Genomic DNA, 15,892 nt, shown 5'->3' on the forward strand with positions numbered 1-15,892 from the left:
CCTGCCAATACTTGACCTTGACGTGATCACCGAGATTATGTTTCTTTTGTTTTATGGGCCTGCATTTTATTTCATAATGTGCAGCCATATTGACATCAAAAATAGCTGTTTCTTTACCTGAAAAAATACGTTTCCTAAAACAGTTAGAGTCGGACAAAGATTTACATGTAAAAGAATTGTAAAATTGTCACGGCTGGCCAGCCCAATAAAAAGGCACAGCGCCCTCATACCTTATGACCTTTGACTTGAAGTGATGAATATTCATGAGAGCTCTCTCATATCAAACATGGCTGCTGCTTCATTTCGATAGCTACTTGTCGGTGAAATATTAACCAAAGTAGAGTTTGTCACATGGGAAGCGCGTTGTAATATCTGTGTATGGACAAGCCGTGAAAATCGTGAAGTTGTTTTTGGAATATTGAAGGTGGAGGTAATTGAGATGGCCACGGCACAAGAAGAAACAGATTTTGACCGTTTGTCAGGATCAGTCTCAGGTAAGTCAATGTGAAACTAAAAGTGGGGCCTTTCTCGGGGTTTTCTATTTTAGTAGTAACACAGTTATAGAAAGTGTAACGACTTGGAATTCAGATTTAGATTGTAAAACCTGTAAGTGAGTTGATTTGAATAGTTAAACTTCTAGCGATTTTCTGTTTGGACGTGCAATCTCGAATTTCGTTATGGATCCCCGCCCATTTGTAGTTTTGGGTACTGTACGTGTACTGTGCTGTTTTTTTGATGTATATTATTTTTTGGAGAATCACGCTTTGTAAATTTGGTTGACATGAAGTGTGTATAATACATTCATATACTGTACAGGATCGCCTAACATGTCTGGGCTACACTACAGACACTAATTAATTAAAATCTATTTTTGTTGACACAGGACAAACTCAACAAAAAATAAAGCAATAAGGGCACAACAAATTATAATAATACAAAAAATAAAATATTTGTGAAGTTGTTTACTCAATTATAAAAAAAAAAACAAGACCAGCATATATATACTCAATGTATTCTTATTCAAATTAAGCAAAAATTCCACCCATTCAAAAAAATTATAAATAGAATAGTTATCTAATTCCTGCTTTCTTTTTTTAATACATGTTTTTCTAAAATATGTACGGTCATAGTTTTGTACCAATTATTATATCATTGTTTACTTCAATATTTGATTGCAGTCCAACTGGTTCACTTATAAAACTACAAAAATTACCCAAATGTTCATGAGATACCAATCACCAATGTGATTTAAATAACGAAAATTAAAAAAATGATGCAATACTCTATTCTTCCATACTATGAACTTTGAAATTTAGCCCTATAGATATTTATTAACAAGCAGTTACATGAGGTGACCGTCGGTGATCAAAGTTGTCCTGTGTGTAAGCATGGCCGTTACTGGGTTAAAGTTTCATGCCATGGCTATCTTCCCCATGGACTGAATTTTTGATTCACTACAGATATTGATCACATTTTCTTTTAAATGTAGAAATAAATTACACAGGTTTCATTTGTTAAAGGTGATAAATAATTCACAATTATCTTGTCACAGAAATCTCCTGATTCATGTAGTTCTACTGTAGATGCATTAATTTTCACATTTATTTAACTTAATTATTTTGATATTTAATTGTATTTAAAATCAGATTTTTCATTTGTCATTTAATTTGGCAAATTTCACTTGCATGTTCAAGCCAAAATAGCAAAATGAAAATTAAATATGGTTACAGTATTCTTCAACACTGTCCTACAATACGTGTTGATTTCATTACAATATTAGGGGTGTCAGCACAGAGGAATATGTGCACCAATAATTAAAAATAAAATAAAATAATTTTTTTAGCAGTGCATCTAACAAGAAATATAGCCCCCCCCCCCTATCATTTCTAATGATGCTCCCTTAAAGGCATCATAAACTGCTGTAATTTTATGTCAGTAAATTTCGCTGAATTATGTCTTCATTAAATCTTGAAAATAAAAGAATGTAGATTTTTTTTATTTAATGTTTATGTGCTTCTATTAGAACAAATTTAGTAGTGTAGTTTGTCCAGCAATATGTTAGTCATCTTAAGTGGGGTTTTCTTTATATTGAAAAACATAGTTATATCGTAATATGTTTCATATTTCCTATGACCATCAGACTTGTGACAGTAACTCACCAATACAAGGAAAACCCCACCCACATGATGCATGATTGCTGCCTACTTCATTTGAATAGAAGTGAAATGTTTGGTTGTAACTTGTCATTGTGTATATAAACTCTTGAACTTTTGAGTCAATTTCCGGGTTTGCTTTATTTGTGCATGTGTTTCAGCACTAAAGGTAAATGGCCATCAACACAATTTACATAACGGATAAACATTACTGGGTTTAATGATGGATTTGGCGTCTACAAATATTCATTTGGCTTTAAATTGATGTGAAGGAAAGAATACATTATGATTTACAAACTCAATGTGTTTCAATTTTGTGATTGGCTGTCAGTGTATTAAGTGAAAATTGATTCTGACAATGAAGATAACATTTTTTTAAATAAAGGGCCGATATTTGTTTATTTTAATTTAATGATTTGACATATTTAAGAAACACTTTTATGCATTATTTGATTTCCTATTAATATTCATGCTGCTTTGTTTTGATTCTTGGAAAACTATTCTTCCTTGCCTGGTGATATGTGGCCAACGTTTTTAAGAGCTATACTTGTAGATTGGAGTGATTTATAGTGGAATTCATTTCAACAAGGCTGTTCAATTCTAATGTGTAATTTTATTTTCAGGTTTGTTCTTCATTGCAGTCAACCTTATTTTTCTGTGATTTTTGCACTTTGAACTAAGATTTGTATGTGTGTTTAATTGTGTCATGTTTTTTGGTGTCATCTTTTTTTCTCCATAAAAATGCACATTTTTTTTTCTACCTATGATTTCTCTTTAATTTTAGACTGAATAGACATAAATTCATATTTTGAAAAAATAATTCCGTGCAGGTACAGTTAAAAAAATAGGCAAATATGATATTATTTGTTTTCACTACTTAATTGTTTTGTTTCTATATTAAACACAATACCTATCTGAATGATTTTGTTTATTTATTATATAAAATTTATAAATATTCTGCCCATTTTGAAAGATATCAACCACAGCTTTGTTGTTGAAATTTTCCTCTCTGCATGATGGGTAGATTTTTGTTTTCCGTGCTGAGTTGTTTTGCAATCAGTGGAATTTGTTTAAAATATTTTGGATGTCTATACATTTACCAGTATACATATGTGTATGAATTAGAATTACTGAAATAGTCCTGCCTGGACAAGCTATAAACTTTGTGTTTTTGTTATTAACAGTTTATCACTTTAGTGACTATTATTAAAATCTGGTATCTGGGAGAAATTTTGTCAACAGACTCTGAAAGTAGATTACTTATTGTACATAAGAATACCAACCAACAGCTATTAATTTCATTTTTGTTGATCAGGAAAAAACATAACATTTTTGTAGCATTACAAATTTTTCTTTGACAAGCATCCAGTGCCAGTTTTATTGTAACTCAAGTATATCTTGGATATCTTTCCAATCACAGAATTTCTTAGCTATGAAAATAAATTTTGGTTCAATTAATATTTTTTCAGTTTTTTATTATTTCTATTAATTCATTATTTTATTTATTTCTTTATTTCTTTATTTATGCACGTATTCATTCGTTTGAGCTCCTTTACTTGTCCCAGCAAAAATTTACATAACATTGTACAACACATAAATCAATAAAATATCAATATCTGTGTAATAGAATTTCATAGAATAGAATAGAATAGTTGAAAGATAATTATAATTGGTTATAAATCATTTGATAGGAGAACATTTGCTGATGTTGATGACATTTAGGGTCAAATCAGAAGCGCTTACAGAAATGAACATATGTGTTAGCTGATAATGGCACAAACTACTCTCATTAACGCTTATCTTGAAAGATTTCACAGCTCATGAATGGATCAGGTTTCATCTTTTTCTCCCTGCTATTGACTACTTGAAACCGTTAAATGTTTGAAAGCCAAAGTCAATTTTTGTTACTTTCCACAAATTAAACACATACATGTATAATGTTTTCCAGTGAGAAATTATACTCATTTAATCCAAAAATTAACAAAGCAATTGTCAAAAAATACATAAAAATTTCTCATCAAAAATAATTCCTACTCAAGAATCAAGTAATTGAAAAGCATACAAAAAGATTATGGTGAGAAAATAGAATGAGGAAGAGTAACATTGATAACTGTAAAATAGCTACATGCAATTTATGCAATTTGATCTCATTTTGAGAATATACTTTATTTGAAATTAGCTCCATCTTAAATTAGCAAAATTACAGATTAGCTAAATTAGCTAAAATAACATGGTAGCTAAAAAGACACATTTTACAGTCTGGGTTTCTAATCAAGCAAATGGTGTTAACACATAATGTATTGACATGATACATTTGATAAATCAAAATATGAATTGGGTTATGTAAAAACTATAAACCTTTAAATATATTTATTATTATTTACATTTATTGTTAACCAATATTTTTCATTTTGATCAATGTTTATTGAGGCCTGAGGCCAAGAGTTGGCAAGAGTTTCCTTGCATATGTAATTCATACACAACAGGCAGATATCATGGAGGTTCATTGTGTAATCACGTTAACTGTAATCCAAGCCAGAATGTCTGTTATTTTTAATCCCTAGCATTCACTTGTATGTAACATGTGTTTGCAGTTCCAGTGATTTAAAAAATATTTAGAATTGAAAATTTATTTATTTAATAGATTTAATCTTATTGCTTGTAGTGTGTTAATAGTCTGAGAAATGTTTTAAATGAAGTTTAATTACCACCATTTAATATTACTTCTTAACTCTAATTGATTAAATTAATGGAATTTTAATTAAATTTAAAATGTGTGTGCAATTAAATATGATGCAATGAGAGGTATGAGGCATTGTCATAAATTATTTATATCTGAATAGCTATGCCATGCTATGGCTCCCCTGCTGCCTGACTTGCATATTTTTTTAAGGCACAACCGTCATGCAATGTGCATCTGATTAAATCCACAATGAACTTATAAAAATATATGCAACTCGTATATGAGTTCAGTGATACACAATAAAAATCTTATTCTGTAAGAGTTGTATGCATCTAACTTATCTTAAGCTGTAGCATCACTAAATGATATGTATGCACAAAATATGATTGCGTAATATAAGTAAGATTATTGCTATATTCAAAAAACAACACATACATAATGCAGGCTGAATGCAAATGTACATGAACACAATGATTAGTACTAGATGAATGCTAATCAGTTCTTTTACAAACTCACTCATTTCTAGAAATGTCTGTTTGTCTTATGATTCTGTGTGACTTCATATTGGTCCAGTAATGATACAATTAGAGTAATTAACACCGTTGCTGGGCCATGGAGTTCACCAAATGTGAATACCAAGCAAGAAATAATCATGAAAATATGATTTATTAGAGTTATGTTAGCTCTGCAGTCGACGAAGTGATATTTTCGACTTCTTGTTAAAAACCGCAGTCTAATTGCTTTGATATTATATATACTACATAGGTATTACAGGTAGACCTCTCTCAGATTTGTACATTTCGTGATGATTTTGTTCTTCAATTATCTAATTTTAATGAATATTTTTGATAAAAAGTTATATTTTCAAATTTTTGTTGAAAACAGCAAGTCTGATTGTCTTAATACCATACATATTGTTCATTTTCTAATGATATCTTCTGTTCTTTTATTGAAATGTGCATTGATAACAGCGGAGCTATCTCAGCCGACAGGCTGCTAGTTTATTTACATATCTGAATTTGGCTTCCCTCTATAAGCACATGCACTTCCTCTGAAACTCTCATCAACTCAGCTTTCATTTATATTATTTGTGAGGTTGACCACTCAAAACCCAAGAACCATCAAAAGATATCTTGTTTAGAAATACTTGCTTTCATAATCTGACTCGGTCTTTAGATAGATTGAAACTCACTTTTATTGAATGCTTAATTTGTTACCATAGGTACTTGTTACTCAGTTACATAATGTATGCAAATTATACAATAGATAAGATTTGTTAGATAAGGGTATACAACTTTACTAACCATATGATATCCAATGAATATCTCACAAGAAGCGAACTCTCGTGATTTATGAATGCTTGAAAATGATCCCATTTCGTTAGAGAACACAGTGGATGCATGGAAATTTGTTATTGCATAAATAATCAAAGAAAGCTTAGAAAGAACTCCCATGTGCTGATAGTATTGGAGACACATTAAATATAAAATTTGAAATTACTTAGCTGAAAACTAATTATGCAAATCAGAAAATTAATATGAACAGATTTGAGTGTAAAACTAATGAGGTCTGCGCAATGTAACAGAAAATCTATGTTTCCAAGTTTAATTGAAATGTGATTAGAACCAAAAAATTATGAATTATTATGCTTATTAGGGAATTAATATGAACAGATTTTTACCCCAAACTAATTAGGTTTGTACATTGTCCTAGAGCATCTTTGTACTAAGTTTCATTGAAATGGAATAATTAGTACTTTAAATATCAATGTGAAAGCTTAAAATTGGTTAATTATACAAATTAGGTAATTAATATGTACAGATTTTAACCCACAATTATCCAGGTCTGTCTATTGTCCTACAGCATCCATGTACATTCATTGATATGTGATGTTTAGTACCTGAGATATCAGTGTGAAAGTTGGTTAATTATGCAAATTAGGTGATTAATATGCACAAATAATTACCGGAAACTAATTGGGTCTGCATAATTCTAGATTCATTGAAATGTGATGATTAGTACTTATATCAAATGCTGAAAATTAATTAATTATGCAAATTAGGTAATTAATATGTACTGATATTACCATAAAAACTATCAGGTCTGTGCAGTGTCATATGACATCTATGTACCAAGTTTCATTGAAATGTGATGATTAGTACTTGAGATATCAGTGGAAAAACCGAAAATTGACTAATCATTATGCAAATTAGGTGATTAATATGCACAAATATTTATCGGAAACAATCAATCTCTGCATAGTCCTCGAGTATGTAAGTACCAAGTTTCATTGAAATGTAATGCTCACTACTTATATCAAATGCTGAAAATTAATTAATTATGCAAATTAGGTAATTAATATGTACTGATATTACCATAAAAACTATCAGGTCTGTGCAGTGTCATGACATCTATGTACCAAGTTTCATTGAAATGTGATGATTAGTACTTGAGATATCAGTGGAAAAACCGAAAATTGACTAATCATTATGCAAATTAGGTAATTAGTATCCACGGATTATTACCAAAAACTAATCAAAACCTAGCATTAGTTCAGAGCATGTATGTACAAAGTTTCATCAAAATCCAATGAGTGGTTGTTTAGATATCAGTGGAACAATCATGGAACAGCTAAAAATCAGCTAATTATCATGCAAATTAGGTAATTAATATGCACGGATTTTTACCAAAAACTAATCAAAAATGCGCATATGTTCAGAGCATCTATGTACCAAGTTTCATCAAAATCCAATGAGTGGTTGTTTAGATATCAGTGGAACAGTCATAGAACAGCTAAAAATCAGCTAATTATCATGCAAATTAGGTAATTAACGAGCATGGATTTTTACCAAACCTAATCAAATCTGTGCATTGGCCCAGAGCATCTATGCACCAAGTTTCATCAAAAACCGATGTATGGTTCTTGAGATAGCAGTGGAACAATCGGACACACATACACACATACACACACACAGACACACTAACTGCAAAGACTCCCATTATGTGCTTCGCACATGGGAGTCAAAAATGAGTGAGGTTATTATCGTATTCAAAGACGTGAATCGTGTGTATTACACACTTTGTGAATATGGAGGTATGTACGGTACCCTCTAGAAGGCATTTGAGACCAGTTTTGAGACTCTCCCACAGAGGAAGATGCCATTTGAGACCGTGTTTGAGACCGATTTAGAGACTCTCGGATGCCACATAGACCGGGAATGAGACCGTGTCTGAGACCAGCTTTAGAGACTCGCGGATGCCCTGCAGACCGGAAATGAGACCGTGTCTGAGACCAGCTTTAGAAACCGTCAATTCGCGCAGTCTGATTGGACAACCATCTGACATCAGAAAATTGTATTCTACTCTTTTCACCATGAATTTAGGAACAGAAAAATTGTCGATAGATTTATTAGCGTACGAGAAAATTAAAACGCTAAAAAAAGAGAAAAGAAAACGTGACAACAACATGAATATCTCATCTGGAGAATAGTTTGACGACATACAAGACTGTATTATGATTTAGTGTATTCTGAAATATGAAGCTGGGAATATTTAGTAACTGTGTTAATTGTTTGTAGCAATTGACGTAATCGTTAACAAACCCGATATCATCCAGAAAAACAGGCGCAAAATTCACCCAATTAGCCAGTTAACGGATAGTAACAATGATCTGTGGCCATCGTTAACGATCGTATTTGAGTTGCAAGTGTTTCTTTATTTGTCAATGCTAGGTTGGGGCGAAATAAAAGATTTTTAGCTCCATGGGTGAGTGGGAGTACGTCATAATTTAGAGAAAAGTTCCGCGATTTGCGTTACGCCGTTAGTACCAAGTATCAACAGAGGTGCGTAAAACCGCAGCTACCATTGGCTGGCGGTGCCCAAAAAAGGCGGCGTCCTGGCAACCAGGGAGACGGCTGTTCATTTCCCTTTAGCTGTATCTAGTTCTTGGCGCCAATGAGCAACGAACGAGATTACGTTTGTTGAACGTTGGGTCGCACGAGTTCCTGTTTAGCGAGTTAACGTGTTTTTACCGATGATAACTACACTTCTGTGATTATTTCAACGCTGATATGCCTATTCTCATTTTAACGAAACATATTACTACTGGTTTATATTTTGTGTCCATCTCTAATTTTATTTATACAAGTTAAAATGGTTAGGTTGAAGTGCTCGGGCTCGTACTTCTATTTACCCCTAAACCTCAGACCCAATACGCAGCCCCTCTATCCCGGTCAAGCAACGCCAACGCCAGACATTTTTTTTTTTCAATCTGGGTTGCGGTTAAACAAACTTCTTGTCCACGGCAGGGATAGAGGAACTTGTCACAAAACATGTACTTTATTTCTCCACATATTCTATGCATTCGTGTTTATGGTTTCTATCGGAAAATAACTCTGTTACCGAACTACATCAGTAACAACCATTGTAGTTTTCGTGTCCATTGTGGAAAATTTAACACCTCTGTGAGGTGTGACAACTTTTGAAGCCTTCTATTGTTTTCACTACGGTTACAATGCAAATCAATCTTATTACTAGTATTATGAACTCTGGTAATAATCTCGCCATGTAATTGTATTAATATTAACGTCACTATTTGCATATACATGTTTCAGGTTGAACGCGTTCGGTGTCTGGGGTTTCTAAAAGGTCGTGTTTAAACTTATAAAGACCGACATGGTATATAAACAGGTGCGGGCGGAGTTCATTATTCGAATGAGTCGCCCTCACCCACATCAACAACGGTGACTAAAAGTTCCACAAAACACGAGAAACAGTGATTCATTGCATTATATTTTCTATTTTTCAAACGTGAGTGGCACCGTGAATGTCCAGGGAAGCCATAAATAAAAATAGTAATGAATTTTACAGCTAGAGCATTTACTTTTGCCGGAGAAATGGGTTTCAAAAGCGTTGAGTTTCGAATTTGCCGGCACTGAAAGCTCCACCCACATTGTTTTCAAAATGCCTACCGGTACTTTGCAAATGAGGTGAAAAAACGCCACGAGTGCGTTGTTTGTGTTAGACAATACAATGAAAGGAATCACAGGAAAGAAAACACACACGAACTTCTTTGCAACGTCAAAACCAGACAGAATATAAAGTGTCTGTTTGAAAACACAGCCGGCGGTTGAAATCAACTTGTCAACGATAAACGGCATTCAGAAGCCGTAAGCCGTTCCCAACAATTTTGCCTGTAGTTATGATATACATAATTCTGAATAAATAAGCGAAAGAGATTCGCTGCCGCCGTGCTAGTCGGTAATGTTCTATCTCATTATTTCCGGATCGTAGTGTCATGAATTTGTTTTCGCGTATCTGTTGACCGACTTAATTAACTGATTATTAGCTGAATTGCTGTGTTATGTCTGTCATCGTTTAGGTCTATTTGAAGTTTTGGACGGAACTTGGCTCAGTGGTTTGGAACTAATTACGAGATATCCGTCGCGATTCTGACAGTTGGTATTCCATAGTTATTAATGTAGTGAACGATTAATCAAAAGATATGACGTATTCAGTACTTAGTGATTGACTTTATGATTGAAGTTTACGCCTTAGAGTCTTTTTACTGCTTTGTAATTGGTTAGAGTTTTGAAAATGAATAAAGAGAGTTTGAGTTGGTCTTGACGAACAGAGCACGATAGACGCAGTAGAGAGAGAGAGCAGTCCTGGAGAGTCGAGTCGAGAGTCCGAGAGAGTCCAGGGGCGAGCCTTGAGGCAGTCCAGTCTTGGGCTAGTCTTGGGTCAGCCTTGCGAGAGTCTTGGGGATTTTTCCCCAGGGCTCTGTGTCTGATAGAGTGCTCGATTGACCGACTAAGACGAGAGCTGAAACGTATTTCGTTGTGTGTGCCTTATTTGACTGTAAAGTATAAGTGACTTTCCTGATCCCGTACCTCAAGGGGACGAGATAGAGAGTCGAGACGAGTTTCCCCCCGGACAGTGTGGAGAACCCGAGAGAAAGAGATTTCACCCCTGATAGTAGCGAGAATGATTATTTTTATAGTGATCAACCCCAGTCCCCCTTTATCCCTCTAGAGGGACTGTGGATCAACGAAGCACTACAATAAGACATTCACGTACAATTTCGTATGCAAAATGAGTAAGGACAGAGTACATTTTGTCGTGATATTGCTCGACCAAGTTTTGCCGTGATTGCGTTTTGGGCCAAATTGACATATATCCGATAAAAATGCACATTTACGCATTCTTGCGTTTGACTAGATCGGCATAGTTTGTAATTCTTTCTAGTTTGTCAAAAAATAGACGATAACCTGTGGCTGCGAAAGAAATCTTAAGCAGTTTCACAATTCGTATTTCTCTGCCTGATGTCCGTGAACGACCTATCAATCAAATTCAAAATTGCGTGGGAACCTAGATGATACTTTGTAGCAAGTTCCAGTATAAATGTAAACAATGTCGCCGCTGATGTTCTTTCGTCGTTGCGCAGCCTAGCCAAAATAATAAAATGAGGCATGGGCACGAACACGTACGTGAATACGATAAAAAAATATTACGACCCGGTAATCGATTCAAGACACTCTTGCCTGTGAGGTTATGGAAGATAATATTATTAGTAATAATAATAATATAATAATAATAATAATAATAATAACTTTATTACACTACTATGCCATCAGAGGTCGCAGTATAGTAAAGAAAAGAAAATACAAATCATAAAGAATACAGCAGCTAAACTATGATAATACATGTAGGTCAAATCCGTGAACGAATGCGTTTCATTTCACCTGGGTCTGAGATGATGCAAGGACAATCAACATAAATATTATTTGAATATACAGTTTTCTTAGTGGCATGGAGGTAAAAAGAGATCCTTTTCTAGCTCCATGTCTGGGGTAAAATGTGGTCGCTCAGAGACAAGAGATTTACTCTACGCAACGTAATTTATGTAAGTGAATATATATATATTGAACATTGCAGCATAGATCGTGTCACTTTAGAATGAACTGTGCATACTAGTATACCCGACTTGAATACGGATTCCAACAAGCTGCCTCGTCACCGAAAATAAATTGTTTATTTCACTTTACAGGGCTCAAATCAGTAACTATACACATAAACAAAAGATTAGGACTATCTACATTTAATGAACGATTGACAGTTGCTGTCGTTGAATAATCAGTCAAATCAGAATACTAAGCTCCGCCAAGCCCATGGTTAGTAAATTATGTACTAGTATTCGCCAATAACAGTTCGATGACAATTGTTTGCTTCATTGTTTAATGGTGGAGTTAGTCTGTCTCTTGTTCACTAACAGTCACACACTGTTAACATCTGAACGTGTGAATAATTGTCTGTCATAAATTCAGACAGCCATGGTAAATATTTTATTTTACGTTAGTAAAAATACGTGGTCACGCCTGTAAAAAGGTTATTCCTGCGTCACGCGCCGCCGATTACGTGAAAACACGGTTACAGTCTCTTTTAGTAACCGTGGTGAAAACAATAGAAGGCTTCAAAAGTAGTCACACCTCACAGAGGTGTTAAATTTGCCACAATGGACACGAAAACTACAATGGTTGTTACTGGTGTAGTTCGGACACAGAGCACACATTTCCGAGATAAACCATAAACACGAAGTCATAGAATATATGAAGAAATAAAGTACATGTTTTGTGACGAGTTTCTCTATCCCTGTCGTGGGCAAGAAGTTTGTTTAACCGCAACCCGGATTGAAACAAAAAAAAATGTCTGGCGTTGCTTGACCGGGATAGAGGGGCTGTGTATTGGGTTTGAGGTTTAGGGCTAAATAGATGTACGAGCCCGAGCACTTCAACCTAACCATTTTAACTTGTATAAATAAAATTAGAGATGGACACAAAATATAAACCAGTAGTAATATGTTTCGTTAAAATGAAAATGGGCATCTCAGCGTTGAAATATTCACAGAAGTGTAGTTATCATCGGTAAAAACACGTTAACTCGCTAAACAGGAACTCGTGCATATGCGACCCAACGTTCAACAAACGTAATTTCGTTCGCTGCTCAATGGCGCCAAGAACTAATTACAGATAAAGGGAAATGAACAGCCGTCTCCTGGTTGCCGGGACGCCGACTATTTTCACAGGGGCTTGTCGACTGAGCGCGAAAATCGACAAGCCCCTGTGACTATTTTGGGCACCGTAGCTGCGGTTTCACGCACCTCTGTTGATACTTAGTACTATTTAAGGAACGCAAATCGCGGAACTTTTCTCTAAACTATGACGTACTCCCACTCACCCATGGAGCCACGACTCGCCCCAACCTAGCATTGACAAATAAAGAAACACTTGCAACTCAAATACGATCGTTATCGATGGACACAGACCATTGTTACTACCCGTTAACTGGCTAATTGGGTGAATTTTGCGCCTGTTTTATTGAATAATATCGGGTTTGTTAACGATTACGTCAACTGCTACAAACAATCAACACAGTTACTAAATATTCCGAGCTTCATGTTTCAGAATACACTACATCATAATAATACAGTCTTGTATGTCGTCAAACTATTCTCTTTTTTAGCGTCTTAATTTTCTCGTAGCTAACAAGTCTGTCAACAATTTTTCTGTTCCTAAATCTATGGTGAAAAGAGTAGAGAATACAATTTCGGATGTCAGAGGGTTGTCCAATCAGACTGCGCGAATTGACGGTCTCTAAAGCTGGTCTCAGACACAGTCTCATTCACGGTCTATGTGGCATCCGAGAGTCTCTAAATCGGTCTCAAACACGGTCTCAAACGGCATCTTCCTCTGTGGGAGAGTCTCAAAACTGGTCTCAAATGCCTTCTAGAGGGTACCGTACATACCTCGAATATGTGATGACATTACCAAATATAGTCTGAGATGAATGCAGATCATTTCTTTCACATACAATCACTAATTTTTATCACCATATTTGAAAATGTAGGTTTCTCTAGCGAATTTGTGATCATAATGCTACATTTATTTGTGTGACTTCTTCATCTTTACTCCATATCAGACCCTTCCATCCTTTCGTCTTGTATATCCTTGGTACTACTACCGGTAATATAACAAATAGAAATTTGTTTTCGTTACTGGTATCTTCATTAGATGCACACATAAATCAAAAGTTGCAATTTTTGTATGCTGTATGTTTCATATATGACTTATAGACCTTTTGCGCATTCTACCGGAAGCCCGTTGTGCGCACGCGCATCGGTATGCAAATTGACCGTTTGACCTAGTTAGGATACGGAAGTCAGAGCAAAACGTCTTGTCGGGTAAGTATTACATTCACGTTTTATGTTCACATTTCGTGGACTTTGAATAGAGTACATAGCATGGATACATACTCTGATTAATAATGAACTTTTAGAAATATTTTTGGGCAGTATTTTTTGTAGAGGATCGGCAAATTTGTCACGGTCAAGCTATGATATACTAGTACTCACGTCACGATGAAATTTTGTAACGTTTATGTCATTTCGCCCCATGAATTTTAACAGTTTGAGTACTCATTTTTTTCCAATGACAACTACTCTTTATTATTTTGTTAGGTGGCTTTTGAATCGATGATGGGATTTTGCTGTGTCCCCGGGTGTACAAACAAGTCAAAACCTCGAAAGGGAAACACTTGTGGCGATAATGTTTCATTTTATACGATTCCAAGGAAACCCATTGGAAGGTACAAGGCATTTCTTCATGCTATACAGAGAGAAGACAACTGGAGGCCTTCTCAGCATTCTCGTATTTGTAGCAGACATTTTGAGAATGGGAAGAAACTTGACATTCCAGAATCAAAAAGCTATGTGCCAACATTGGAGCTGCCAAAGAAATCATTTCAGACTGCTAGACGTAAAATTGTTTACAGGGGAAAGATAGTAAGTAGTAATATTTTGACAGCTTGTTTGTCACGATTCAGTTCTTTGCCTATTTTCCATGGCACTGACAGGTGGAAGTATTTACCGGATTTTTAATTTAATACACTAACAACTTTAGGGTAGGTTTACAGGATGTCTTGATCATTTTTATGTCAACCTGAACAATGATTTCACAGCTTGCCCTATTATTTCTGAAGTGGTGTTCACACCTTCACACAGCTTTAAAAAACACTAAAATGAACCCATGACAATGCTTTTCCCATGTACAGACAGCAAATCTGGCCCAAAGAGGTGCTGGTCAGTTATAGTAGTTATTGCACGTTTTCTCTCTAATTAAATATTTTCTGCAAATGCGATTAGACCAGACCAGATATAAAATGCACAAAAACAGAAAGTGTTTTCTTCTTTCTGTTATATTTTTTAATCTTTTTTAGTACAATGTTGAACCATGAATAAAAACATAATATATTTCATATGTTTTAGGGAAAACAAAACAGTTTATTATTGGCGATGTTGGCAGCAGAACCTGATCTTGATGCTTTCAAAGATGAAGAGTCTAAAGTTCACATTTCAGAACAGGTAATAACATTTTTACATCAAGGTATACAAAGTGAAAATGTGGACATAGTAGAACTTGCCAAGCTTTCAAGTGACCCCTTCCCTTTGTGTGCAATATTTTGGCAGACCTTCATAGATTTACTACGAGTGTCATTGAATAAATAATTCAATTGTATTTTATTTTATTTTATAGACACCTAAGAGTTTTACTGTGGACACGGGAACCCAGTATGATGTCTCTGATATACCTGTCAGCACTGTACCACCAACTGAACATGACTATTGTTTTCCTGTAACGAAACCTGCAGAATATATGGACATTGATTCTTTGAAATCATACACAAAATCTTTAGTGGAGAAGCTTGAAAAACAGACTGATAAACTAACTGATTTGAAAGCTAGAATTGCAAATCTGACAGCAGAGGTAGAGTCGTATCGCAGTAGGGAATTTACTCTTGATAGTATTAAGAATGATGACAAAGCTGTTAACTTTTACACAGGTTTTCAATCATATAATGCACTGATTGCTTTTTATAAGTTCCTTGAGAGTAAGGCTGAAAATTTACAGTACTGGAGAAATTCAAAAACTACGTCAGAACCCACAGTATTATCAGACTTTGGGCAGAGGGAAACCAGGTCGTAAACGTACCTCTTGTACTT

General features: G+C 34.8%; 2 protein-coding genes across 4 annotated transcripts in view; both read left to right on the top strand.

Annotated features, from left to right (window-relative positions):
- Positions 1-284: 284 nt before the first annotated feature.
- The window catches only part of LOC100369974 (phospholipid-transporting ATPase IA-like), a 74,740-nt gene continuing 59,132 nt past the window's right edge, over positions 285-15,892 (top strand). For all 3 annotated transcript variants that reach the window (XR_014929106.1, XM_085498060.1, XM_085498061.1), the window contains exon 1: positions 285-494. Coding sequence is in view for 2 of the 3 variants with exons in the window: in XM_085498060.1 (XP_085354186.1) it covers positions 440-494 (55 nt within the window). In the remaining variant the exon portion in view is untranslated. The remainder of the gene's footprint in view (positions 495-15,892) is intronic.
- LOC100378477 (uncharacterized) lies at positions 7,925-15,875 on the top strand. The gene is made up of 4 exons (XM_085498143.1): positions 7,925-7,930; positions 14,351-14,674; positions 15,158-15,253; positions 15,426-15,875. Exons 1-4 carry the CDS (start codon positions 7,925-7,927, stop codon positions 15,873-15,875), a joined length of 876 nt encoding a protein of 291 aa, XP_085354269.1.

This window comes from Saccoglossus kowalevskii, chromosome 4 (assembly GCF_978046115.1).
Source record: "Saccoglossus kowalevskii chromosome 4, keSacKowa6.1, whole genome shotgun sequence".
In the NCBI taxonomy this organism is placed as follows: domain Eukaryota; kingdom Metazoa; phylum Hemichordata; class Enteropneusta; family Harrimaniidae; genus Saccoglossus; species Saccoglossus kowalevskii.